The sequence below is a fragment of the Montipora foliosa genome, chromosome 5, assembly GCF_036669935.1.
Source record: "Montipora foliosa isolate CH-2021 chromosome 5, ASM3666993v2, whole genome shotgun sequence".
Taxonomy (NCBI): domain Eukaryota; kingdom Metazoa; phylum Cnidaria; class Anthozoa; order Scleractinia; family Acroporidae; genus Montipora; species Montipora foliosa.
The window spans coordinates 40,460,239-40,487,793 of NC_090873.1; the positions used below are offsets into that span (position 1 = coordinate 40,460,239).

General features: G+C 39.2%; 2 protein-coding genes across 5 annotated transcripts in view; one reads left to right on the forward strand and one right to left on the reverse strand.

Moving 5' to 3' along the window:
• The window catches only part of LOC138004172 (stimulated by retinoic acid gene 6 protein-like), a 66,696-nt gene extending 61,476 nt beyond the window's left edge, over positions 1–5,220 (reverse strand). For 3 of the 4 annotated variants that reach the window (XM_068850603.1, XM_068850601.1, XM_068850602.1), the window contains exons 1-2: positions 5,113–5,220; positions 738–792 (exon numbers count right to left, since the gene is read on the reverse strand). In XM_068850603.1, the coding sequence (XP_068706704.1) occupies positions 738–792; positions 5,113–5,150 (93 nt within the window). In that variant the 5' untranslated portion in view covers positions 5,151–5,220. The remainder of the gene's footprint in view (positions 1–737; positions 793–5,112) is intronic. The other variant, XM_068850604.1, reaches the window with a different exon arrangement.
• A 308-nt stretch (positions 5,221–5,528) lies between these two features.
• LOC138004174 (ras-related GTP-binding protein C-like) lies at positions 5,529–27,555 on the forward strand. Its single transcript, XM_068850605.1, has 17 exons — positions 5,529–5,620; positions 5,732–5,796; positions 7,762–7,836; positions 7,945–8,039; positions 9,607–9,638; positions 11,794–11,895; positions 12,484–12,540; positions 15,119–15,188; positions 15,952–16,024; positions 16,429–16,468; positions 17,645–17,719; positions 18,247–18,311; positions 18,800–18,877; positions 20,616–20,714; positions 23,303–23,352; positions 25,206–25,252; positions 25,859–27,555. Exons 1-17 carry the CDS (start codon positions 5,570–5,572, stop codon positions 25,988–25,990), a joined length of 1,206 nt encoding a protein of 401 aa, XP_068706706.1. The 5' UTR covers positions 5,529–5,569; the 3' UTR covers positions 25,991–27,555.

Below are 27,555 nucleotides of genomic sequence, written 5' to 3' on the forward strand. Positions count from 1 at the left end.
AGAACTAGCATTTAACGAAAATTATTTGACATCGGATCCCCATATAAACACTACAAATTCTTAATGCTTTGCCTAGGCTGTGTGAAATATAAAATACCGGTAAATACAAAAAAGGTTGCAGGATTAATGTTTTAATTTATGTTACACAATTGGACATTGTTTTTGGCTTTTTATTTAGTTTATTATAATGGTTTTAAAAGTTTGGTGGTTATGAGTTGTGCCCCGGGCACAACCACATTCCATGATGTACACTGTACATGAACAGTGTACATATAAATACTCCAGGACCCATTTGTCAGATTAGCCCTGTGATGCAGGTTTAATTAGTTTGTATCCTCCACACATTAATTTACCAAGGAATTATTAATTAATTGTGATTTTGAAAAATTGCTTTTGATGGTTTTGCCTACGATTTTCGTTTTTGATCAAACCATTAAGTGGCTTTTCTGTACTGTTTTAAACAGTTTTTTGTGCCATTTTGGGGTTGGATAAGGACCACAATGCCCCCACCCCCCTCTTCCCTTAGTTCTTGAAGCTTAACCCTTTTAAGTATACCATTTCTGCACTTTCATAATCTAGAGAGTGTACTGCATGAGCATTGTTCACAAGGCAATGGTGCTTTTTTTTTTTCCCGACTAGTTGTAGAACTGTTCTGGGAGTACAAGGTGACTGTTAACAAAGAACAATTATAACTGTATTAAATCATAGATTTGCATGTAACTGGCATGGAGACTTACGGCAGGTCCAAGGCAACCAAGATCAAAAAGTCTCTGGTCTATGTAGCCTGAGCATCTGTAAAAAGTAAAAAAACAATATATTTATTTATTTATTTATTTATTTATATAGAACAAATTTAAGGAATTCTTGCATATAGTTACAATGTCCTGTCAGATGGCCCTTTTCAAATAGCTCATAACAACCTATTGGGGGGTTAAATAGTGTTCTTGAGTCTTGGCAAGTCCTGCAAAAGGAAATAAATTCTTTCTTACAGGCCAACCACAGCTTTAAGCAATGGGCCTCTTGTTTTTTGGAACAAAAACAGTAAAAAGATAAGCACATCAAGATTATGATTTGGTAGAAAGCTGTGTAACAGTAGAAATTTCTAACTGGTACCAGGAGTAAGCGACCTTCCTTTGGCTTGTACTGCATTTTTACTGATGCTATAAGACTTGCACTCCATGTAGGTGTGCAGATACTGAGGATTCAGAAGGGGGTAAATTTGGATTTATAGCAATATCTTGTAGTTCACAGCATCCCCCTCCTCTTTCAGAGTTATTTGAGTAGGATCTAAAAGGGGAAATTTTGAACTACAATACTGTCCACTCCAGGGAGGAAGGAATCCCACACCTTCTCCAAATTTTGATAGTTGTGAGTCAGGACAAAAGTCCCAGAAAAAGAAAACTACAGATTTTCATAGCTTTCAAGGCCAAACAGAAGTATTAAACTTAAGCTAAGTACTCGATAGGTATGTTGCTGATGGAAACTGACGTTTGTCCTCTTTTTGAGTCATTCCCTACCCCCTACTGTACAAGTCATGTACCTGGTTGAACATGTTACGCTTTTGAATGTTAAGACGACAGCCTTGCTGGGTGTGTTAAAATTCCTGTTTAATTTTCCATGGTGACTGAGTAGTTTAATGCAAGAACCACAGAAGACCATTCTGTAAAATTCTATGCCACTTCACCCCCTCCCCTTCAGGATGAGGCCCCCAAAATCTATGTATCTTAATACTCTTTAATTATTTATGCACCAGTCAATTGAAACCCCCAAGTCTCAGGGAAGGGTGGGAGATTCTAGGGGCATTCAAGCATTTTTGGACATCAGTCTGTCCCCTGGGCGTGGTACATCTGACTGATTTTGACTTTGGGTCCCATCCCCACGTTACCGGGCAAGAAAAGAAATGGGAATGGCGGAAAGCTTGAGAAACGTAAGAGTTGCTTTAATCCACGCATACAGCTGTATCATGCTTTAACTTCACCATCCATTGCAAACAATGTTCAATCTGAATTAAGTGATTTGGTCCCAATTGTTTTGGTAATATTCATGTCTAATTTGTATTGACATTCACATGATATGCATGAGAAATGATGAAAGGGAAGTGTTACTGTAGTAACAACAAGAAATAGTGGTGCAAGCTGCTATAATCCTATAACACTGCAGCATGGTGCTGTTGACAACTGACCCCGAATGAGATAGAGCACCCAGAGCTAGGCTAAGCACAGGAAACCTTACACCATACTGATGACATTGAGATGCGCATGTAAGAAACCTCTCGAAGTGACATTAGAAAACATTGGCAAGTAGGTGCATGTAAAGCTTCCGCAAAAAAAGAGAGAGAAATCAAAAGGGGGCAAGTCTAGTAAAGCCGTTATAGACTGCACTTACTCATGATGTATTAGTAGAGGCCCTGAGTGGGGTCACATGATTGCCTGTCAACGTAAAGACTATCTGATAGAGTGGTTTCATTTTGGATGCCTTGCGGCTTTTAACAGCGCCAGATGGAGGGTGGATTTGTCCACAATGCAAGAACCCACCTCAGTAGAGAGATTTACAGGTGGGTTTCTATTAAACTTGACTTGAAGAAGACAAATTTACTGGTAGTATGTGTAATATCAGGTCCAACCCGCCCCCCACTTTGCAAGACCATTTGCTTTTCCACCCTTCTCTATCACGAAAATAATTTCGGTTACTTTCTTCACTAAACTCTGAATTATGGAGTTTTTTCTCAAGAAAATAAAATTGTCTACATATTCAAGCAAACATAACGAAAATCGCCTATTTAGGGTTTAGTGCTCAATTTACACGACATTCTACCTATGGTGTATTTACATTTGTAAATACTAATAACCCAGCAATTTATTTCACAGATGACTGTAATTGTAGGCTCTTATTGCCTAATTTACCTTGTTTGGTAACAACTTTTAGAAAATGCTAAAAAATGGCATTTCCAAGCTTGTAAATTTCAAAATTTTCTGGGGGAGAAGACCCCGGACCCCCCGACAGGCTCACACCCTCGCCGCTCGGGATTCCACAGCCGTCTACTTTACTTTCCCAGCTACAGGTGTACCTACTGCAAAACTTACTGAAAGCACTGAATATGCAGCGTAATTTTAATTTCACTTTGAACGTTGCACACAGTTTTGTAATCACATGGTCAAATTCAGCAATAATGAAATATGGGTGCTTTCAGCAGCCTTTATTTAATAGTTGAACAAGAAATGTGTGTAAATTAGCATTGTACCAGTAACTAAAATGCAAACTTCATAAACTAAAGTAGAACATTTAAATTTTTTTTTCCAATGGCATAGTAAACGTTGGATTGTTGTAACTTTTATGACAAAAACAACATATAAAGCAGTTAAAAACATAGTGAAGCAATGCATTTAAACATTTTTATAAAATCTGACTTGACGTTTCATATGTGGCAACATACATTTTTAAAAGTAACCGTTATTATATGAAAAACTATTTATGCTTCAAAAGAAATTGTGGGCAATCTGGGTAAGACTTAAAAATAGCAGTGACATAATTATTAATAAAGTGGCAGTTTGTCACTGGTAAGATTAGCATTTAAGGTCGGATTCAATTTCAGTATGAACAAGGTTTCTAATACTTTGCAGTGGCAACCAGTTTTTCCAGATGCATGAATTTCAATTTCAATTTCATATATGATCAGCACTAGCTGTTGTGTGTTCATGTTTGGAGAGCGCCATAAAATGAAAACTGAACATTTTCAAGTGCTCTCCAAACCCTGTATTTACTTCTTTTTCCTCTTTTCCAACTGACGAAGGGCTTAGGCATTAAATTAAAATCTACTCCTTCCAAGTAAGTTTACCTCTAAGTCTATCTTGTTCCGCAGATTACCCATCCAGACAACTTTTTTTTTTTTTCATTTTCTTTTTTTTTTAATTAAGCTTACAGGTACTTTTTTTTCTCTGTACATTTTGACAGCGGACTTTCATCGAGACACCTTCATCATGTGCTTCAAATGCGACACTGCTAAACTTTGGTATTGTAATTACTGTTTATTACTACTGATATGCAATTATAAAATTATTGTTTATGATATAAGCTTAAGGATGGAGATTTTCACAAACGGAGTTATAACTTCTTGAATGAATGAATGAATAAATGAATGACTTTATCAATGCTCCCAAAGGGTTCTTCCGTAATAATTTACAAAACTAAGTAATATGTACAATAATATGAAACTATAATAAATATAAATTATAAAATATAATAGATTGATTCCATTTAAAAACTGTATTAAAATGACTCTTATCTTTATATTTAAAACTGTGTAAGGTTCACCCATTTAGTAATTTCTTCAGGGAGCGTGTTCCAGCATTTCACCGCTCGATAATAAAAGAGCGCTGACCAGGCCAGCTGTAATGAACGCTGGGATGTCTAACTTGTTTTTAATTTCTAGTTTCTCCCATGAACGGAAGCACGTGTATTAAAGGGGCTAGGTCACGCAATTTTAGGCAATTTCAGCACTAATCGAATGGTCGTAGAATTAACTAAAATATCAAAATAACTGTTCAAAACTATAGAAGAACTCTAACAAAACACCGGGAAGCCAAGAAGGGACATGGATGGACAAAACTGGAGAGGATTGTAATATGGATTGATTTCGGTAAATTTGAAAAACGTCGGCCCACCTTTTTTCAAATTTATATCAGTTTATATCAAAATGTCATTTACAAAGCTGGAAAATCATTCTCAGTAGTTATGTGGCCTTGATTTTGCAAATGAAAGACTCTTGCTCTGCCAATTTGACGTTTGGAGCTGATAATTAACAAAATTGAACAAAATTACCTAAAATAGCGTGACCTAGCCCCTTTAAGGCGTGAGCTAAGATACTTTGGGGCTGATACCCTTAAACAATTAAAAGTTAAAATTGCATCATAAAGTGCCAGCATGGCAAGCACTGAGAGCCATCTGAGATCGTTCAATGACGGTGCTGATGAGGCTCTATTATGCATATGCCAAAACCTCATTTGGCTTCGAATGGAAATAGTTCTTAATTTCCTGAAAATCATAGTCGGTAAGCACGTATCTCACACATCGCCACAACTCCACCATGATCAAACTCTTTTTTTTTCTACTTACGTAGCGTTCGAGGAAGCAACTACTGAAGCATTTGCCATATCGAAGATCTACGGTGGTAGCGCTGCGCTAGTAGTGTTCCCAGAAGACGAAGTGTTTCTCGGAAATCTCATTTTGAGCGGAAGTTGGAACGAGTGTTCTTCACGCGAGGCGTCACGCCATGATCCGCGATACACGAGCTCGATACACGTCGTACCTAAGCGTTTTTACCCTTCCTTGCTTCCTATTCAGGCATTTCTCATTGCAGTGGTAATGCTATGACAATAGTTCCAACAGGAAAAAAAAAGTCGTGAAAAAATACCGTGAAAACGTTGAAATATGCCTAGTTCCACATGTCCAGCGCCCACGAACCGAAAAACACCGCCCGCAGAAACCGAATTATACCTCGTGAAATCCTCGCATTGCAGATTGCTACATCGGTCATCGTCGCCGGAAGTTGTGCCAACTGACTGATTGTCACATGACCTGCGTGTCCCTGTGCGTTCATTCCGTCCGTTTCTCCAATATGACGGTAGAAATCCCAATCATTATTGATTTGAAATTATATGCAGTAAGTGTTTGACACTTTCCTTTTTTTTTTTTTAACCTTGTTTGCTTCTTTTGGTTTGTATGTGTGAAATAGTCATTTGAAGACGACGAAAACTTTGGAAGTTACAGCGTTGTAGGGTCGTTCCCGAAAGATTTTGGGTAGGAGAGTTGTTTGTCTGCAATTACGTGGTTCATTTGTATCTAGCTAGACGGTTGCGATATTGTGCTTATAGGTTTTTGAGTGTTAAGGGGTGTTCTTGCTTCTATTTCCTTGATGCAGTAAAAACTATAACCTGTAAAATTCTCAATTTATTTTGTGATGATGAAATTATACAATTCAACAATTGTGCATAAAGGAAAGGAAAGAAAAGGTACTTTATTTAGTGTGTAGTCGTTCTAGCGCTATAGCAATAATTGCGGACACTGTAAACTGAAATTAACACTTAACGCAAATCAAGTTGGTTTTTGAGCTTGAGGAGAGTACCTGGAGAAAACCTCTCGTCACTGCAGAGTAGAGAACCGACAAAGCTCAACCCACATGTGACACCGACACTGGGAATCACACCCGGGCCACATTGGTGGGAGGCGAGTGCTCTGACACCACTGCGCCATCCCTGCACCCCACTATTCTGAGCAGCGATTGGTTAGTTAATATAACATTTACTACTATAGTAACATTTGCAGCAAAAACGTTCAAAGATGAGTTAACATTTTGTACAGGTGCAGTAAAATGCCTTGCCCTTGAAGAAAAAATAATTAATGCTTCATCTAATAATATTATGCACCAGTCATTGTAAATGCCCCCACCCCCTTAACCTGGGAAAAAACTGGAATATTAGCCGGACAAAACTCAGCATGTAACATTCAAAACTGTTCTGGTATGTGGGGTCTTGGATAAGATTTGCTCTGGGAAATTTCTCGCTGGAAAGTGTGTCATGCCAACCAAGACTGGGACCAAACCAGACAGTGACTAAAGCAACAGAAAGAAACTTGACTTTAACTTGTTGCTTGTTAATCTGTTTTATCCTGACAAAAACCGGCGTATAAGAACCTGATTTTTTTCAACTTAAGTACACGTAGGTTCTAATAGAAATGGTATTTAGTGGGAGTTTAGGTTCTTACATGATTGTAATTTGATGATAGCAATCGGTACTAATAATTACAATGTACATTTACTACAGGGCATATATATGTAACATGGAATAGGTATAGTGTCAGTTGTATTAAATTATTATATAGAATACAGTTTAGATGGTTGACCAAGAGTAAAATTCTTTTTTTTTTCTATATACAGCCTGTATTTTCATCTGTTCCATCATTTTTATTTGTAAAAGAAGAACCTATTGAAAATGTTAAGCTAAATAGGCTCTTATGAAAAGGGGGTTTAAAATGAAAATTTTATCCATACAGGTTTTTAAATTTTAGGTTCTGATACGTGGGTTTTCACTAAGTACTTAAGGAATTAATTTTATTTAGTATCACCCAACTGGTGGACTAATGCAAATCCTGCATTTTGATTGGCTACGCAACTAGAGGACTATCAGTAATAGTCCTTGAGTAGCGAAAAGCATCTTTCATTTTATTCCCTAACCAATATTTCTTCAACTTGCATTTGCTAACTTTATTAATTGCCCATTCTGTCCGACTAGTTGGGTGATACTAAAACAATTTAGACCCTTCGCCCTCAAGGGCCACGGGTCAATAGCTCATTCAGCTTCGCCTCATATGGGCTATTGACAAGTAGCCCTTGTGGGCTACAGGTCTAATTGTAAATTATTATACCCAAAAGTAGACTATCTGGATTTGCATGTGTTCAAGTTTTGTCTTGGTTATTACTGCAGAGTAATATAATTGTGTATCACGTAACTTCACCTGGGACTGCAGGTCTAGTGAGTGGGTGCTACAAGGCCCTTCAGCCATTTCTAAATGCCATTACAAATCATACTTAAATTTGTACCCTTTGTTAGTTTATTCCATTAAATTGTTAAGTGTCCCCTATTGACAAGTAAACTCCTCTGGCATTAGACAGAGTAAAACTTTTAAATCACACTCTGAGGATTAGAACTTAGATGTTGAGTCTCATTAGATTGACTTAGTTGTCTCCTCTGATTCTTGCTTTGTTAGTTATGGGCCTGAAGATCAAGATGAGTTGGCGAGCAGTGATACCAAACCAAGAATTCTGTTACTGGGTCTTCGAAGGTTTGTCTAGTATCTTGTAAGACTGAGCTTTTGCCATGCAAGCAATGAAGTTATTCATCCCAGCATTTATTTACATGTATCTGTTGTTATTTTTTTAATTGTCTCTAGGAGTGGAAAGTCCTCAATTCAGAAAGTGGTTTTCCACAAGATGTCACCAAATGAAACTCTCTTTTTAGAAAGTACAAATAAAATAGTTAAAGATGGTATCCTTTTAGTGCCAGTTAATTTTATGAACATGTACACAAATTAAATTTGTATTTGTTTTTTTAAAATTGCACTGAATCAACTGCAAAGTGCTACATGTACTAAATAGGCTCAAAATAAAATAAAAAATCCAGTCTTAATTTTGTGACAAGATACAAAAATTTAGTCACAATTTTGTGGTTTAACAAAACAAAAATACAAGCAAATTTGATTTCAGTGGCAAAGGGAAAAAAATTCAGTTGCAAATGCGACACGGGAAGTTGCACAAGAGCCACTTGGGTTCATGTGGCCTAAGCATTTCCTAGGTTCTGTAGCATGAAGTGAATGTGAGAGTATTGCTTAATTCCCCCTTGGATGGGATGCCTGTATATTGCAGGGTTACATGCTGTGGTACCCATTTGATACACTTGGGTGGAGAGAGACAGTATAAAGCAAACTTTTGTTGTCCAAGGAAACGACACAACGACAGCTCCAACAATATAATGCCACTGTGAATCAGATACTGTACATGTGTATGTAGCTTGATTGGAATACTGAAAAGGAAGTGCAACATTACACACTTGGTAGTGCTGCATTTTGTTTTTTTTTTTGTTTTGTTTTTTTAATACTTTTCTAAGTCTTGAAAAATATGGAGGAATATTAGGCCAAGTCTAAACTATTTTTTGAATAAAAGGGGCTGGATATTACAGGGGTTATCTGGCCACAGTCGCCCCCCTCAACAACGATTTTTCATATTTTGAAAGGGAAATTTAGGTGGACGTCAATATATGTTTCCATGACAAATTCAACTGCTGCCAAGAGAACAGGACTATTGTCATGGAAACATTTGATTGACGTCCACCTAAATTTTAGTTTCAAAAATGAAAAATGGTTGTGGAGGGGCGCACTTACATGTATAACCGCTGTATATTACATGTAAGAACCCATAAACTAAGAATTGAAAAGAGTAGGTGACAATTAGTCCCCACTGGTGTGGCAGTATTATATGGGATGGGGATATCTGTTACTTTCCTCTTTCCTTGTAGAATGTACATGTACAACAAGCAGTGTGGTTAAAGTCACCCAAACAACACTGTAAATTTGTTACTGGTAATCCTAAAAAGCTCTTAGGGGAATGGTAATAAATTAGTGCTTCATTTTTGTAAAGAAATATCCCTTGATATATGTCATCCACTGATTGATGTAATATGTGTTTTTTGTTATGTTGGAAATCTGACCAAGTCACATTCAAGAGAGATTTAAGGTCAATAAATTAATTCTTCAGTGACCTCCATAAATCGTACCTGTATATCCCACTTGCACCACTGGTTTGTGGATGACTTCTTTATGACTTCAGCACAGCAACAAAAATAAGAACTATCACTAATATATAAATTGCATGGGAAGCAAGAGAGAGCACTTCCTTAGGAAAGCAGATAATTTTTAGTCTAACAGTAATTATTATTGTGAGTTACCGGTATACTGTTGAGTTGAAATTCACAATAGGGTGGGAAAATCAATAGCCCTACATGTAAAAAAGAAATTGTAGGTGAGAACTTTGGACTTTGTCCTTAACTATTGTAAAAGATATTTCAAATAGCTCATTTGTACAGTTTCAGGTGAGGTTAAAGTGAATTTTAGCATTGTTCATTAACACCTGAAACGACAATAATGATTAGTATCAACCAACCAGTGGACTAATGCAAATCCTGCATTTTGATTGGCTACGCTACTAGAGGACTATTTGTAATAGTTCTCGAGTAGCGAAAAGCGTGACGCTTTCTTTCATTTTATTCCCTAATCAATATTTCTTCAACTTGCATTTGCTAACTTTGTCATTGCCTTTTCTGTCCGACTAGTTTAATAGGTGATACTAAAACGATTACCCGTAGACCCTTCGCCCTCAAGGGCCACGGGGCAATAGCCCATTTGGCTTCACCTCATGGGCTATTGACCCGTACCCTTGCGGGCTACGGGTCTCATTGTTAATTATTATTGCCTTCTGTCCATGTCAGTCTGTACATGTACATCTACGTCGAAGAGGTTTTTAATGGACAAAATTAATGTCTTAATATGATTGTGAATCTTCAATCGCTCACTTGTTTATGACCAATGTTTGAAACTACAGAACAAATTTTAAGAACAAAATGTTTATAAATTATGACAGTAGAGTTTAGGGATTGGGTACTGTTACACTCCTTACAAGGGCCTTTAATACAGTGTACTACGCAATGGTGCGATCCCACATAATAATTGACCCCAAATTACATCCTATCGCATAACTCACTAATATCCGCACCATGCCGCATAATCTGCAGCTCGTAATAGTCAGTAAGTTTGTTTTTTAGAGCTTTAATTAACACAACTTCATTTCAATTTACCTCTGAAAACAACGGAATTTTATGTCCTCAAATTGTTCGTAACATGACAGTACCTGAAAGGCTTTGTAGCCTCACCATGTGGTAAGTACAGTAGTTACCATGGATTCTACCTGTCAGTGAGTGGTCTGCTATTTTTGAAAGTCATCAAAATGTCGGTGCAGAACAAAAACAATGAGTTGCGATGTTAGCCATTCAGAATCGTCAATAAATTCCATGCAACTTTTCGCTGGGAATTTTGGCTTGAAACTTACAGTACACGGTGAAGTTACTTTATTTCTCTTTAAGTGACAAATTTATCGAAATAGATAACTTTTAAGTGAAATCAGCTGCTGTTGCCTCCGAAAAGAAGCGTGGGGTCATTCCATTTTTTATCCCCACCGCCGCCTATTAAGGATGGCAGAAATCGGTACCCTCAATTTTTATCAGAACACTTTGAAAAATGAAATCCGATTGTTTGATATTTTGTCAGCACCTTTAAAAAAAATGTCAGAGGGGTCCAAATTTTGTTGGCTTCTTTGACGAAAAAATCCAAGCCCCCATTGCAAAAACCCTTCATCTTTAGGGGGTTAGCATGAGAACGAGCAAAAAACTAGCCTAAAGGTACGTTCCATGCACAACAAGATCATTTGTTTTGCTCCTCCTGAAATATAGTTGTTGACTAATTAAGAGTTACATGTAAGTCTGTCTATTGTTTCTCTGTGTGCAAAATGTCCTTTTATCAGTACAGAAGATAGTTTTCAACCCTAGAACCAATAATAACAGCTACATTGTACAAATTAGCTAAAAAAAAATTGCCATGCAATACCGCATAATTTCCATTTTCCTGTACAATTTTTTTATCACACTTTATCTATCAGAATGATGCCCTGCATTAAACACAGCGTGTTTGCGTGAAATGCAACAGCATTTAATTTTAAGTGACCAAAAAAGTATGCAACTCACCCCAACTAATGCGAAAAACATTGAAGAAAACTTCTTGACCTTTGAATGTACACTAGTGAAACAAGGAACATAGACAGTGAATGCCTTGAAGTTCTACGCATGGGTAAGACCAAGATCCTGTTCTGTAACCAGGTCATTGAGTGTGTCCTCAATGCCTTTGTTTACGAGGAAGACAACTTGTCTTCAACTAGGGTCATTTTCCCATATCCCATTTTGCACAGTCATGTACAATGTTGATCCATGCAGTAACTGTTGTGGTCTACATGTAGTAAGAAATTTAAGTTTCTGTATGATTTTAATTAACAAGCACAGGTGGCAAAAAAAATACACCTCTCCAAAAGTACATGCAGTGCTGCAGTTTTGCTTCACTACACTGTACCTGTATTTAAAATTTCATCTGTTTAATAATAATTATTTACATGTACTATTATAATAATATTGTGGTTTCCAGATATGGGATTTTCCTGGTCAGATTGATTTCTTTGATCCTGCCTTTGATTCAGAAGTGCTTTTTGGACACTGTGGAGCTCTGGTCTTTGTCATAGATGCACAGGTATAGAATTTTCCGTCACAGTGGTCAAAAATTGTCATGGACTCACAAGGTGCAGCATCAAACCCAGCAAATGGAATTTGTGCGAATGAGAAAGAATCTTTATGCAGTTTGATTACAACTGTACAATGTACCTCATCTGCTAGATCTACTAGCTTCATCTTAGCTTTGGTTACAGTACCATGGATTTTTTTGTTTAGAATTACAATTTACCTTACAGTACAAGCTACTGTATCGGTGGTTTAATTAGTACATGACTACTGACTGACGATGAAAAGCATCAGCTACCGTACTTTCCCTAAATTAAAGTAATTAAAGACAGATTATTTCAAACCTATGATTAATGACAGTGATCTCAATGTCATTGATTTGGACATGTTGCGTGTGGCTTTTAAGAAATGGCACCCCACCCCCACACACACACGCACACACTCCTAGACACGGCTCTTTGTTGATACAATCGCGTATTCTACTCAATCCAGCTGCCACCTTGTACTCTATGTTGTACTACATGTAGGAATATTTTATGATAAACAGCAAGGAGCAGTCCTTGCTTTTAAATGTGTACATCCTGTCTCTTAAATATTGAAGGATGACTACATGGAGGCTTTGGGAAAACTTCATATGACTGTCACAAGAGCATACAAGGTATTGAACTCATCATAATCTAAAGTATTTATTTGTTTTATTATTTAAACGTTACTCATTGACTCCTCAGGCACCCAGTTGACGAGTAAAATTGTCTGGCGTTAGACAGAGTAAAATCTGTCAAGTGTCACTCCCAGGGGTCAAAGGGTTAAGGGAGGGGACATAGATGGAGTTTTTGACTACATGTAGGTTAACCCATTCATGCACTCCTCAAGCACCCTAGGATGCCACCAGTTGAGGAGTAAAATTGTCTGGTGTTAGACAGAGTAAAATTTGTCAAGTGTCACTCCTAGGGGTCAATGGGTTAAGGGAGGGGACATGGAGTTTTTGACTAGGTTAACCCATTCATGCACTCCTCAAGCACCCTAGGATGCCACCAGTTGACGAGTAAAATCGTCTGGTGTTAGACAGAGTAAAATCTGTCAAGTGTCACTCCCAGGGGTCAATGGGTTAAGGAAGGGGACACACATGGAGTTTTTGACTAGTAGGTTAACCCATTCATGCACTCCTCAAGCACCCTAGGATGCCACCAGTTGAGGAGTAAAATCGTCTGGTGTTAGACAGAGTAAAATCTGTCAAGTGTCACTCCCAGGGGTCAACAGGTTAAGGGAGGGGACATACATGGAGTTTTTGACTAGGTTAACCCATTCATGCACTCCTCAAGCACCCTAGGATGCCACCAGTTGACGACTAAAATCGTCTGGTGTTAGACAGAGTAAAATCTGTCAAGTGTCACTCCCAAGGGTCAGTGGTTTAGCGGAGAGGTCATAGTTTGACTGACTTGTGGAGGCGACATAGTTTTTGACTGCTTACCTCATCGACACCGCAAATGCTTTAGGACTCCCCCGGTTGATGAGTAAAATCGTCTGGCAATAGACAGAGTAAAATATGTTGAGTCTCACTCTTAGGAGTCAATGGGTTGAGGGAGGGAACATCCATGGAGTATTTGACTGCTTAACGCATTGACTACTCAGGCACCCTCGGACACCCCAAGTTGATGAGTAAAATTGTCTTGCGTTAGACAGAGTAAGTCTTACTACCAGGAGTCAATGGGTTGATGGAGGGGACATACTGTACTGGGGGGGGGGGGGGCTTATTTGAGGGCGGCTCTTATTTAAAAATTAAATGCCACACAGATTTGAAATATTTCCTTTCATTTTAATGAGTCATTTCTCTGCCTATATCTCCCATACTTGGCCCATAGGAGCCAACCCTTTCCCTAGAAGATTTAGTTTTAATTAATGCAGAACACCTCACTTGGGAGATTCAGCAGGCCCACTGTTATAAAAGCCAATCAAAACAAAGCTTTCTCAGCGTCACTCAGGAAACCTGTTCCTAAAAATAAATTTACTTGGGAAAGGGCTGACTCAAGGAATAAGTGGAGATGGAGGCTTCCCTTAAATGAGCTCCTGATGGAGATTGATGGGAACGTCTGTTTGACTGGACATCACCATTAATTTTGACTCTCGTGGTGTTTCATGTAATGGGTGAGCGATGAAATACAATCATTTTGAACTAATTAAAGAATGTTGGTTTTGATGCAAATTATAAATTCCCCATGCTGTGGGGGCGTCTTAGGGCATTTGAGGTGTCAATGGGTTAAATATGCGACATTCAAAAATACCATAATACTCTTTGTTTGCCCTCCAAAATTTTCCATATTAAGCATTGTTTTTATTGTCTCTCACCTGGGGTAATTCAAAGTCCCAAGGGAAACTGAGTGTCATGTCTTTTTGGTTTTTAATGTGGCCTATTGCCACATTTATGTATACATTTACATACAATCATGTGTTGTATTGCAATACAATAAATGATTATTATTAGTTTTGGAAAAGGAACCATGGTACACCACGGTTGATAATAGATGAAATTGCGTAGGGGATCAACAGTTACATGTATGTATTTAGGAAGAAAAGCTGTTTGTCTGCACCTTGTGGATTTGAAGAATTTCTTTTAAAATAGTGCATGATTATTGTACAGGTTTGCACATTTAGAAGTAAAGATTGTTGTTATTCTTCAAGTTCTCTTATGGTGCTACAGCATAACAAGATAATAGAGCTACATTGTACATGTAGTTTCAATCCAGTTTCATAAAAACCAAAACCAATTTGAAAGTAATTGCTTTGGCCAATAAAAAAGGAGGGAGACAATCCAGTAAAACATTCAAAACTTAATGAAGTAATTACACATAGCCGACACAAAGCGCAGGAAAATGTGACGCGCAAGCCACAATTGGTTTTGGTTTCCTTCTGATTGGTTGAAAAAATGGCACGAGAACTTTGAATCAATCCCTGAGTGAAGTAATGTAAAACCAATTGAAAGCAATTTGCTAATCACTTATCAAAACTCAATTGAAAACCGCTCTTAGACTAATGAAAATGATGTCAACAACCATGTTGAATTTCGACAACAATGATAGTAAGGGTACAAAGTATACCAACACAGCCTCCACCTCCCAAATCATGGATTGTGTATTTAATAGTTACATGTAATTAGAAAATTAATAATGATTCATTATATCATGAAATACATGTACTTTCTTACTGATATGGGACATGTTCTTTTATTTGAATTTCAGGTGAACCCAGACATCAAATTTGAAGTATTTATTCACAAGGTAGATGGGCTCTCAGATGATCACAAAATTGGTAAGAAATTAATTAGTGTTACAGTAGCTTGAATAATTTATAACTTTTCTTTTCAGAATGGGAGGATATCACTTAGGAATGTTGACAGGAACAAACAAATTGCAATGTACATGTAGCAATGTCAACTGTCAACTCACAATTGAATGTGTACATACTGTACTCTTTGTCGATAGATCATTGAATGGCTGCGTGAATAATAAACTGGTTCAAGCCAGTACAGCACTGCGGTGAGAGCATTGTTTTGCCTGTGACCAATGTGTCCCGGGTTTAATTGGCATCCATGTGTGGGTTGAAGCGATTATTACATGCACAACTTGTGTAAGTCCCCTCAGCCTTGCTAGACCAACTCTCGGGCTCTTGATAATGTAGGCAACCCAGATACATGTAGTTTATCATGGCAATAAAGTTGCATGATTTTGACTGATTTGTTCTCGTTGCTGATGAATTTGAAAAGGAAAGGAGTACCGAGAGAAAACCTCTCAGTGCAGAGTAGAGAACCAACAAACTCAACCCACATATTACGCCAAGTCTGGGAATTGAACCCGGGCCACATTGGTTGGAGGCGAGTGCTCTCACTGCTGCGCCATCCCTGCACCCTTGTAATGGCAATCCTTTGCTTAGAGTTTGGAAACCCTTTTATAACCATAATGGTGTTGCCAGAATCAAGGAATAAACATTTGCAGTGGTATGCTATTTAAGCACAAGAGTATCAACACAAAAGAAATCACAGCGTACATGTACAAAAATTATTTTTTTATCGCAGAAACACAAAGAGATATTCACTCAAGAGCAACAGATGAACTGGCTGATGCTGGCCTTGAAGGCTTGCACCTGAGGTGAGCAGCATTAATTTTCATTGTCAGTGTTCACTGAGATATTGTAGCAACCCAGAGGTGGCACTCAGAAGACAGTCATGCACACTGCTTGTAAATGTACACTGAATTGAACCCCACTACCCCAGCCAGAGCTTCAAAAGCCAATTTCATTATTTACTTCAATTGTTAAACTTTTTTGTATGCACATGGTTATTTTATGTGATTGTAACAGGAGCAGGGAAGAAAAATTAATCAACAAGGGCAAGTTTAATACCCGTTCAGCCTGGAATCTGGAAAATCAAACTTGAGATACAATGGTGGAAGACCATTGCTCTTGCCACTGTACCACCCTTGCACCTGTGCTTTGAAGATCTGCCACATAATCTTTTTTCATGTGTCTTTTTTTCCGTTATCTTTGATTTCAGTTTCTACTTGACAAGTATATATGATCACTCAATATTTGAGGTACATGTAGGATTCCATTTTATAAGTTTACGTTTTAACCCATTCACGTCTACAAGTGCCCCATATTTGGAGTAAAATCATTTACCAGTAATAAACAGAGTAAAGTCTACAAGTTTCACTCTCTATTAGGGAAGGGTTAATTAATCCATGCAATGATTGTTTCGTAATGCGTAAGATTGTAACATCTTCATATAATGTGGCAAAACTGGGGTCTCCTCTGCCAAATTACTGCTGGCTTTAATAGGAACAAATGAAAAGGAAAGTTAGTTACACAACCAAGGCTGCTGCCTAAGGAAATTTTTCTGGAGCCCTTTGGGCTTCCAACATTAAAAGTTAGTAGCCAGAGTCATTTTTTCAAGATCCCAGAATTAATTACCTTAAAGTGAGGATGAATCACCTTGTGATAAGTTAGGGGCCTGGTTGGGCTACTCATTCAAAAATTTTGTCATCCACACTCGCAAGTACAGGTAAGGCGCCCTAGGCAACCAGGCAAATGCATAGTCAATGCTTGGAAATCCTTGTCACAGACTAAAAGAGTAAGGTCTCTTGTTCTATTGGGAAGGGGGGGAGGGAGGGGATGTTTAGGTCACATGGCTGCAGTGATGGCCACTGTGTCGGCTGCCTTTTCCATTGCATGACCTTCTCCACACACCCACCCTCTAGACATGTATATTTGTTATGTTTGGGCAACAGTTAGGCTGTGAGGTCCAGCTTAGCAAACTGGCTCTCAGTTTGTGGGAAGTATACTTTTTGGTGTGTTTAGGTCTTGTCACTTTTGCAACTGCATAATGCAAGACATCTGTCTGTTGTAATAATAAATTATTGTCCTGGCCACTTTTTTAGGAAAGAAATACTATTGTCTTCAGCTACAGTCAATACATGTACTGTATTTTGTAGTTCAAATGTTTTCTTGGTTTATTTTTTTTTTATTATTGTATTTTTTTTTCAAACCACTTTGATTTAGTTTTCTTAGTCAAATATTCATTAGCATAATCTGAAACAAGGAGAAAATGAAAATTTTGAACCAGGAAAAAAATTGAATCACAACATCATATCATAGGAAAGTGCCTGCAAATTGCACTGTAGCTACATCGATCCTTGTCTGTTAATAACAATATTGACATAATGACACCACTCCATATACTGTATGACTAATTTTTGTGTTTTAACTTTCAGGCCTTCAGCAAAGTGGTACAAAAACTAGTACCCCAGCTTCCTACATTGGAAAACTTATTAAATATTCTAATATCTGTAAGTATTATTAATTTATGAACATCTTTCATTTGCAGTTGTTTATTAAGTGTACAACTACGTCCTTTTATTGAATTTTGTTGCTGCTAACCGTAACCCAAACCCTAAAATTAGTGAATTTCTCTGGTTTTGCATTACTTCACTCAGTGATTGGTTGAAAGTTCTCGCGCCACTTTTTCAACCAATCAGAAGTGAAACCAAAACCAATCATGGCTCACGCGTCCACATTTTCCCGCGCTTTTGTGTCGGCTACGGTATAAACTTGAGTTTTTATTCATTTTACTTGATTGTTTCCGTCCTTTTTGATTGGCCAAAGTCATTACTTTGGTTTTGCTTTTACGGAACAGGATTGAAGTCACTCTAAGTGGCAGCAGGAGCCCTGCCCAAAAAGTCAGAAGAGTTCATGAAAGCGTTGTTTCGTAACCTAGGATGTAGAATTTTTGAGAGGAAAACCTGAAGGACTTATCTTTCAAGGCCAGGAAAAGCCGACTGGAAGGGAAATGATAGTTTTTTTCTTTTTCCATCAGAATTCTGGCATTGAAAAAGCCTTCCTGTTTGATGTGGTCAGCAAAATTTATGTGGCAACTGACAGGTGAGTACGAACTGTGTTATAGAGTGTTTTCACGTGACGTCAGAGCGGCCATGTTGGTGTACCCAACTAATAGGCCAGTTCCGAGTTCATGTCTGCCTCCTTTTCGAAGCGAATCTAAGTGCAAAGTTTTTTTTCTCATGAAAATTAGCTTTCATTCATATTTAAAGGACAACTAATTACCATTACAAAAACTTCGCACTTAGATTCGCTTTGAAGAGGAGGCAGACATGAACTCGGAAATGGCCTATTCTCTGGGAATTGCGCTCTGTTATCATGCAAACGTTTTCTTTTCTTTCTTTTGTTGTTTTTTTTTTCCGTGGAAAAATAAGGTTACTGATCACATGAATGAAAACACTCTATAGAAGGACTACGTGGGCCTTGTTAGGAGGGGAAGAATTAACTAAGTACACTGCGCATTCTCTTCAAAGTCATTCCACGCGGTTCAAATTTGTGACATGTCATTTCGATTTGTTCCTGTTATGTTGCAGTTCTCCAGTCGATATGCAGTCTTACGAACTGTGTTGCGATATGATTGATGTAGTTATTGATATCTCTTGTATTTATGGGTAAGTAAGGCTTTTAACAAATAGCAATGAAATGGACGTCATCTTTTACAATTAGACTAGACATTGAAGAGCTAGGCCCTGATTACATGACTTAACTGATTACAGTGTAATGTGAAGTGCTAGTTTTCTACCCCATATGAACCATGTGAGCGTTAGCCCTACGAATGGAAATGGGCCCACACAAAGACAGAGAAAAACTGTGACCAGGGTTTTATCAGTTAAGCCAGTTGAAATATAAGTGCTACCCGGCCAGCGTTTGCAACCCTTAACCCCGTAACCCTTCCGTGTACTTGTACATTTTCATTGCCGTGACTTTAACATCTTCAGTTCCCACGGCGTGCTCCCGTCTGACCTTGCAGCTCCGTCGGTAGAGCAGCGGTGATCTAACCCGAAGGTCGTGGGTTCAATTCCCACCCTGGTCAGAGTTTTTCTCCGTCCTTGTGTGGGCCCATTTCCATTAGTAGCCCTTGTGTGGGCCCATTTCCATTAGTAGGGCTAACGCTCACATGTTCATATGGGGTAGAAAGCTAGCACTTCACATTACACTCAAATCAGAGAAGTCTGTTGAAATATTAGCGCTACACGGCCAGCGTTTGCAAAAACGTAACCCTTCCTTGTACTTGATTACATGAGATCGGCACGAACTCTGACCGCTTCGACTTAGGCTGGTACGACTAAGTTTACATGAGCCCGGTCTGAAAGTATGAAGTGGTTTCATGAGACCGGTACGAGACTTTATTGCGGGCGACCCCTTTGAACTCTTTTTTTGTAATCTGCAATCTTGGTACAACAGCACTCTTGCGCATGCTCAAAACAATGATCTCGACTGTTCTGAGACCGGTCTCAAATCAGTTCGTGTTTACATGGTCCGAGTCATTCGTTTCGGTTCAGCAACCGGAATGAGAGAAACCGGCATCAGATGACTTTTGGCGCGGGTTTCATGTTAACAGAACGGGCATTTGTATGGAGACCGATCTGAAGACGTACCGGTCTCATGTAATCAGGGTTGTGGCTGTGTACTCTCCCTTCGCTGCCATCTGCACGTTGCACCATTGTTCAGGATGGTTTCAACATTTGACCAACATTCGTTCAACAAGAGTTGAACGGATGTTGGACCCAAAAAACAAAGTCGCGCGCCATCAAAAGAACCAACAATTTCGCGAAATTCGATCGCGAGGAACTGAGAACTAGAAACCAGACTACGTGCCGCCATATTCATTTGGCGACCGTGGAGCATGCGTGTGTTCTACAATTGTTGAACAGAGTGTCCAAACACCTTCAACACCATTAAACATTTACGAGAACAAAAGAAAAGTTGAATCCATGTTGAATGAAAGTTTAAACCAATTTAAGCCTGATTCAACACGTATTCAACAAGCTTTCAAAATTTTTTACGCTTTCAACAATGTTGGGTGACCTGTTCAAAGGCAACGAACATTTGGTACAACAAAGTGTTGAACGCATGGTGAACCAAATGTCGAAACGTTAAATAACTTAGAATTGCAAAGTTTGTCTAAAATATAGTGGTAGGCTCTGAAAACCGTTCTGCATTATGAGAAAAGTACGGAATGACTTCAAGAAAAATATTATTCTTAAAAACTGATCGTGGCCCTTTTAAGGATAGCTATATGGCATGTACAGTTGATGTAATGCGTGATGTAATAACAATTTCTCCCAACTAGCATGCATGTATACAAGCAAGATCTGAAAAGAGAATGTGTCACTGGTTCATTTCTAGGTTAAGAGATGAAGGGGACAGCAGCGCGTACGATATGGAGTCGTCATCCATCATCAAGCTCAACAACTCGACGATCTTATATCTCCGTGAAGTAAATAAGTAAGTTAATGCGTGGCTTACCAAAGAGAAACAAAAATCTGTTTTAAGGTGGCTCCATATGGTTATTCGCTGTTTACTTGGCGCTCGCTAGTACCCACTATCCACGGGAATTTTCGCATTGCTCTTAATCGCATCTCTCTTAAGTCTAACGAAATAGACTTCTAAAATACAGAACTGCTCTTTTTAACCATCACTGTGTTAATTTAACGGGGTTTTACTAGAAATTATAACTCTCTAAAGATAGGTTGTTTACCATGTTTATTTTGCTTTTATTTTGATTTTCTTCCATTTCCTTCGTTGAGAATTTCCTTAACTTTGACGTGCCATTTGTCCAGAGCAATCTTCTGAAGGCCAAAAAACTAGGGGTTACAAAGGTAGCTTCGGCGCTTTTTAGCTCCACTTAACAAATCGTCTTACATAATCTTGGTGAAGTGGCAGACGGAAGGCGTAAACAGGAATTACCGCTCTTCAAAATTTGAAGAAATTTCACCGAAGAAAACTGGAGATATTTCGTGTGAAAGTTTCGCATTTTTTCCATCGCACAACATACGTCACAGAATAGGAATTTGCAAAGATTGCCATTTGAGTATGCGTGAAATTCCCAACCACGTGCACGCGGGCGCGTACCTCTGCTTGAGATCTAATGTTTATCTGAGCGAAGAAATCGATGGAATTTGGTCGAGAGCTCAACCTCGAGCTCTTCGCAAAAAGGTACAAGGTTTGGAGCAGTATCTTCTTCACTTGGTCTACAAATATCGGAATCCCCCTTTGGTGGTTTGTGCTTGTTTTCCGTAGTGTTCACGACTCCAAGGAGGTATTTGTCCCTCGATCGATAGTTGTTAGAATCAGATAAGTTGTTCAGAAGAACAGTGGGAAATGACTTTTTTTAACTTCTGTTGAATTCCAGAGAATTTTCAGCCTTCTTACGGATAGGTAAACGTTTTGAAAAGATGATAGGTCCACATGGTTTTGACGAAAAAAAGAGTTAGCAAAGTTGGGAAGCCATGTTTGTTTACTTTGCACGTGGGAGAGCCACGCGTCGGTCGCGCAAGCTTTTAAAGCTCGCGCCATCAGCCACTTTTTAGTAACCAGTATTTGCAAAGTAATAGTAAACCGTTTAGCGTGTACTATCGAGTTTATTAAAATCAGATTTCCAGCATTTTCATTGGCTCGCCGGACACAGGCTATCAGTTCATTTCCTGTTCTACCTAATATGGCCAAGGAACGCGTCAGCAATAAAGCGAGCTGACAATATTTTTACCCTTCTGAGAAAAAACGGCCGACAAAAGCCGTTTTGGACCGGAATTGACCGAGGCAGAAATCGATGCTTAAGTTGACAATGTTGTTGATCCTGGAGTTTTTAATAAAACAATTATTCTACGCGGGCTTGCTGGATATAAAATGATTATAACCAACTCGGAGCGTTATCAATCCCTTTATATCCAGCGTAGCCTCGTAGAATAATTGATAAATAGTTGCACGCGGGAGCACGAGAGAAGCGTAAAAGTCGCACGAGGCGATTCCCAAAAAGTAAAGCCAGGCCATCTTGTTGCGCCCAGACAGTTTACCAGCTTCAGCTTCAGCTTCAGTTTACCAGCTCCAGCACCTGGGGTGCAGGGATGGCGCAGTGGTGAGAGCACTCGCCTCCCACCAATGTGGCCCGGGTTCAATTCCCGGACTCGGCGTCATATGTGGGTTGAGTTTGTTGGTTCTGTACTCTGCAACGAGAAGTTTTCTCCGGGTACTCCGGTTTCCCCTCTCCTCAAAAACCAACATTTGACTTGATTTACTTTCATTGTTAATTTCAGTTTACAGTGTCCCCAATTAGCGCTCCAGCGCTAGAACGACTGACACTTAAATAAAGTTCCTTTCCTTTCCTTTCTTTCAATTTCACTACTGTCTGTTTTGCTGTTATGTGGTCTCATCGATTAGTAGTCCATTCAGAAGATTTCGTTAACCGACCACATTGCTGAAGGAAAGGCCAGACCACAAGACCGGGAACTCCATGCCCTACTCTTTTTGAATAGTGTGTGGGATATTTAACGTCCCACAGATTTTATGAACATTGAAGGGTTGTGAGACGGGGCCTACGGCTTATTGTCGTTATCCCAGAAGACTTTAAAGTCTGACCATTTGCAGATGTAATTACAAAGGCAGCACTTTCTCGTCAGTTATTTTAAGACCCTGAGTGTTGGTCCGGTCAAATTCGAACTCACCACCTCCTGCATGGCAGCCCGGTGCCCACCCAACTGAGCCACCGGTGCACCATGTTATGTTTAATTTGTTTAATCTTTAAATGCTGTTCACAGTTCCTGGGTTAACTACACAACGTCTTGCTAGGTTAAAAGTGTCTTAAAAGGGGGAAAAATTATAAAAGCAAACGTTTTCGACACTAAAACCTCTTCAGGGTGAGACGCTGACAGTCTTACCTTACCTTGGAGATGACTTTGTGTCGAAATTTTTCGTGGTTATATTTTAATCGTTTTGAGTACTTTTTGCTTTGTAAAAATTATTTTTTTTAGAGTTTAAGAGTCGGAATGTTATTGACAATTATGGGTTACTCAAGATATTGTAATCCTTCTTCACAGATTCCTTGCTCTTGTTTGCATTCTAAGGGAAGACAACTTTGAGAAAAAAGGTTAGTCAAAACTTTAGTTGGGAGCTCAAACAAAGCCGACGCTGTTATTCCAAGTCGTTTGGCATAGAATTGTTGCAACTTTCCAAGAGGAAAACTAGTGTGAACGGTGTGGATGTCGGAGAGAGAACGTTCCCCTAATTCCTTGCGGTTGTTTCCCGCGCGTAAGCCGCAAAGGATTTGGAGGAGCGCGACCTTTTGGGAACGAGATTGTCAAAAACTACGGCTTCCACTCGAGAAAGGACAAAGACGAGGGCCTCAAGAACGTCGCCGAAATTTCACTGCACACTTTTGTGTCCATTTTTGTAATTTAAAGTTATTCGGCGTCAAGAGTGTGTGTGAACATTCTACGAATACCATTGGTAGGATTGGTGCGAATGTCTGAGAGAAAATTAAAACTTTATCCGCGGGTAACCACGTCCTTTACATAATGAGTGGACACATTGTGTTTGTACAGCCGTTTTTATGCGTAAAATAACAGGCGGGACCATTTGTACCACTCTGTAAATTTTCCGAAAGAACCCACTTCCCTATTCAATGTTGCCTGTTTGTATTAAAATATCATAGGAATTACGACAGAACTTTGTTTGGGGAAGGGGGCGAATTGGGTAGCCTAGAAAAGACAAAAGAGTTAAAAATGACGGAATGGTGGGTTGGAAAAGGTCCATGTGTCAACAATTTTGTTGCCGATTGTAGTTCCCACAAATCTCCTATAGATGGTTTTCAATCACGTGAGACGGGCATGTTGGTGCAAAAAACAATAGCAAATTATGGCTCATGTTTTGCATTATACTGGAGTCAAATTCCCAAAAGACTTTTTTTCTCTATTTTTCTGTGCACAAACATGGCTGCTGTGACGTCAGGTGAAAACCCTGTGTAGAGAGTTTTCACTTACATGATCCATGATCAGTAACCTTGTTTTCCCACCGAAACAAACGAAAACACCAACATGACCGCTGTTCCTTTGTTTAGGGACACCAACATGGCCGCCATGCCGTCACGTGAAAACAATCTATAGCTCAGCGGTAGAGCATCCGAACTAGTAATCGCAACTAAGGTCGTTGGATCGACTCCTCCAGAGGAGCACTCGGATTTTTTCCGAGTATCCCAGGACAATTGTCACCTGAACCTGGTTTAATGGCCTGGTGGCTCCCACGAGTCACCTATAGCTCGGCCAGTGGTAGAGCATCGAATCTTGCTAAGGAGAATTCGGATTTTTCCGAATATCCTTAAAGTGCCCCTGTGATAAAAAAAACCCCTTCCTTTTTTCCTTCAGATTTTGAAAGTGTGTTTGCTTAACACCTGACCGGCAAAATTTTGAGCTTTGATTTTTATCCAAAGGTCGTTTACTTTGAGTGTAAGTTTTGGATTTCACGGTCCGCCATTACTCACGTTCAAAACTGACCGATTGGACCTCAGACGGTTGGATCCAGGGAAAAGTGACGTCAGAGGCTCACTAGCTTAAAATTTCAGCGTGTGAACGCAGCTTATTATATATGCAAAGCGTGAGTTTAAAAGTCTGAAAGCCCAAAACCCCCGTGCTGCATATTAATTCTACGGCGTACACACGTATTGCATTCTTAAACTAGTGAGCCTTTGACGTCATTTTCTCCTCGATCCAGCTCTCTCGAGAACATAATGTTAGTAATGGCGGAACATTAAAGAGGAAAATTACAGTTAAAATAAAGAGGTGTCTTTTTGAAATCAAGGCTTAAAACGTGGGTCACTTAGTGTTTTGTTAACATAGTTTTGAAATCCAAAGAAAAAGGTGAATTGATTTTTTGGTCACAGGGGCACTTTAAGTATAAAGTTATCACCTAAACTTCGTGTTCTCACAATCTGACTTTTTTTTTTAGGTCTGATCGATTACAACTTCTACTGCTTCCGTCAAGCAATCAGCGAGGTCAGTAGAGGGCTTTTCCTATATTACATGTAGCATTTACGGGAAAACTGATGGTTTTATTTGCTCTGACACTCTTTCAAAAAACGCGAATCGTTGTTGCGTCCATAACAATTAAGAAGCTATTAATTTCAACACTGAGTCTGTCATAGCGTTTGAAAGACTCAGCAGTTGAATGTGTTAAGGTATGTTTTGAGTAACGTTTTCCATGAAATTTCAGTTCTTTTTTTTAGCAACTCAACCCTGCAGTTGAAAGCGACAAAATAGCTGCAAGGCACTGAGATGATTCCTTGTAGCGAAATTACAACCCAATTTTGTTTTCTTTGCAGTGAGACTAGGTCATTTTAATCCTCAAAACAAGGCTTAAAATGTCTGGCAATGTGTGACGTGACCAGAGGGCATTTCCTTAGGCCCGCAATCCCTTTTCGCAACTCTGCAACGCAATTCGACCATGATGACTTCAAAAAATACCTTTATTATTATCATCATCATCATCATCATCTCGATAGTTAACAACTAACAAATTCCAAATAAAACTGAGACGGTAACGGAAGCCCGCATTGTTTTCTGTTTTCTTGATCGTGGTGTTTGGTATTTTGGTTTCTTTAGGTGTTTGAGGTCAAGCGACAGTTAAGGTCGATCTCTGACACTGGATCCCAGTCTGCTTCAACTGCTTACTCCAATGGCACTGCCGTGCCGGCCCTGGAACGAGAAAGGGCTGAAAACGCCGTAGTGGTGTAACGGAGGCTCGTGTGGTCGCTGCGCGGGGATGTATGCCTGAAAACATATTGAAATTTGCTCGCTGAGCGCTTCAATTCCACAATGTAAAGCACGTGAAAGCTCTGTATGTTTCAGCGAGTTCCGCGTGAAAGGGTCTATTATTGAACGGTTTTCAATCGCATTGAATCTGTAGGAGATATATTTTTTTTTTTGCCGGAGATAAATCGTTCCACTGAAAGCTTTTCACCTTCTTTGCGCTGAACAACAAGCAGTCATTTGTCTCACGACTGAGGAGTCGCAAAGAAATTCGTGTGTTTCCATAAAAATCACGTACGCTATATTGGAAGAAAAATTCAGTGCGTGTTGTTAGCGTTCTGGTGTATGCTTTTGGGTAAGGGGTTCACTATTTATCAACGGAGATTGTTATGTCCAGTAAAACGCATCCATCGCAATTAATTGTAAATGTAGTAAGCCACCTAAGAATTTCGCACAACATTTTCATCTTTATCTTCAAAAGCCATTCTGACAAGTAATCGTGGACATAACTCGCCAATAAAACCGTACACAAATCGGCAACAAGCACTTGTTCACTATTTCTCCCTTGTGAATTACACAGGAGTTACTTCTCCTCCCCCCTCTCCCCTGCCCCTATCCAATGTTGATTTGGAAAGTGTTGATTTCCAGGAAACTGTTCGTGTCCCCCAGAAAACAACATTAGGGACTTTTTTTACGATGTACGACGAGGTCGTCAACGTCACGAAACATATATTGTTATTGCGCTTACGTTCTGCGCATCTCGAGATACGCGGATTTGCTATCGGGGGTGCTTATTAATACAGGGATATTTTTGCGCGGTTCAAAACTATGCGGAGAAAACAAAACTTAGCAAGTTCTCTTGGTATGCAAAAAGAAAACTGGGGGTAACCATGCATTTTTCAGAGAAGATTAAGGTTCAATTTTGAAAAGAACGCCATACATAGCATTGTATTTTAAAGCTTTTTACAAATATTGTTGATGAATTATCTTCGAAAAATGCGTGGGTATCCCCAATTTTCTTTTTGGATTTCAATAACACTAGTTAAGATCTGCTTTTCCCGCATATTCAGTAAACCGCGCAAAAATACCTTTGAATTAGTAGGCGCCGTCTTTAAAAAGAGGAAAACTAATCGTGCGGCACGTATTTCAGCACATACTCGTGCGGTTCTCTACAAAACAACCACTTCAAATCAAATTTGAGGTTTTGACGACAACGCGAGGGCACAAATGTGAATCTATAATTCTCCATATTTACTCGCAAACCGCTCGGCCCAATTTATTTTCAGGATACTCCGCCCACATTGTACGAGGCGAACGAGATGACCCAACCGCGAGAAACTTACGATCGTGCAATGTTATATTTTGAGGTGACGTCACCGTCGTAGATCGTAAAGTCCCTATTGAGTCGGGGGATGGAGTCGAAATACGGTCAATTGTTTGTTTACAACTGGGCGCTTGGAAGCATCATTTTCCTTAGAGTTTTGTCCACGATTAAAGCTTTTTCGTTGGTGTTTCACCTCGCTTATTGCCTGAAGGGAGTAAAGTTCTTC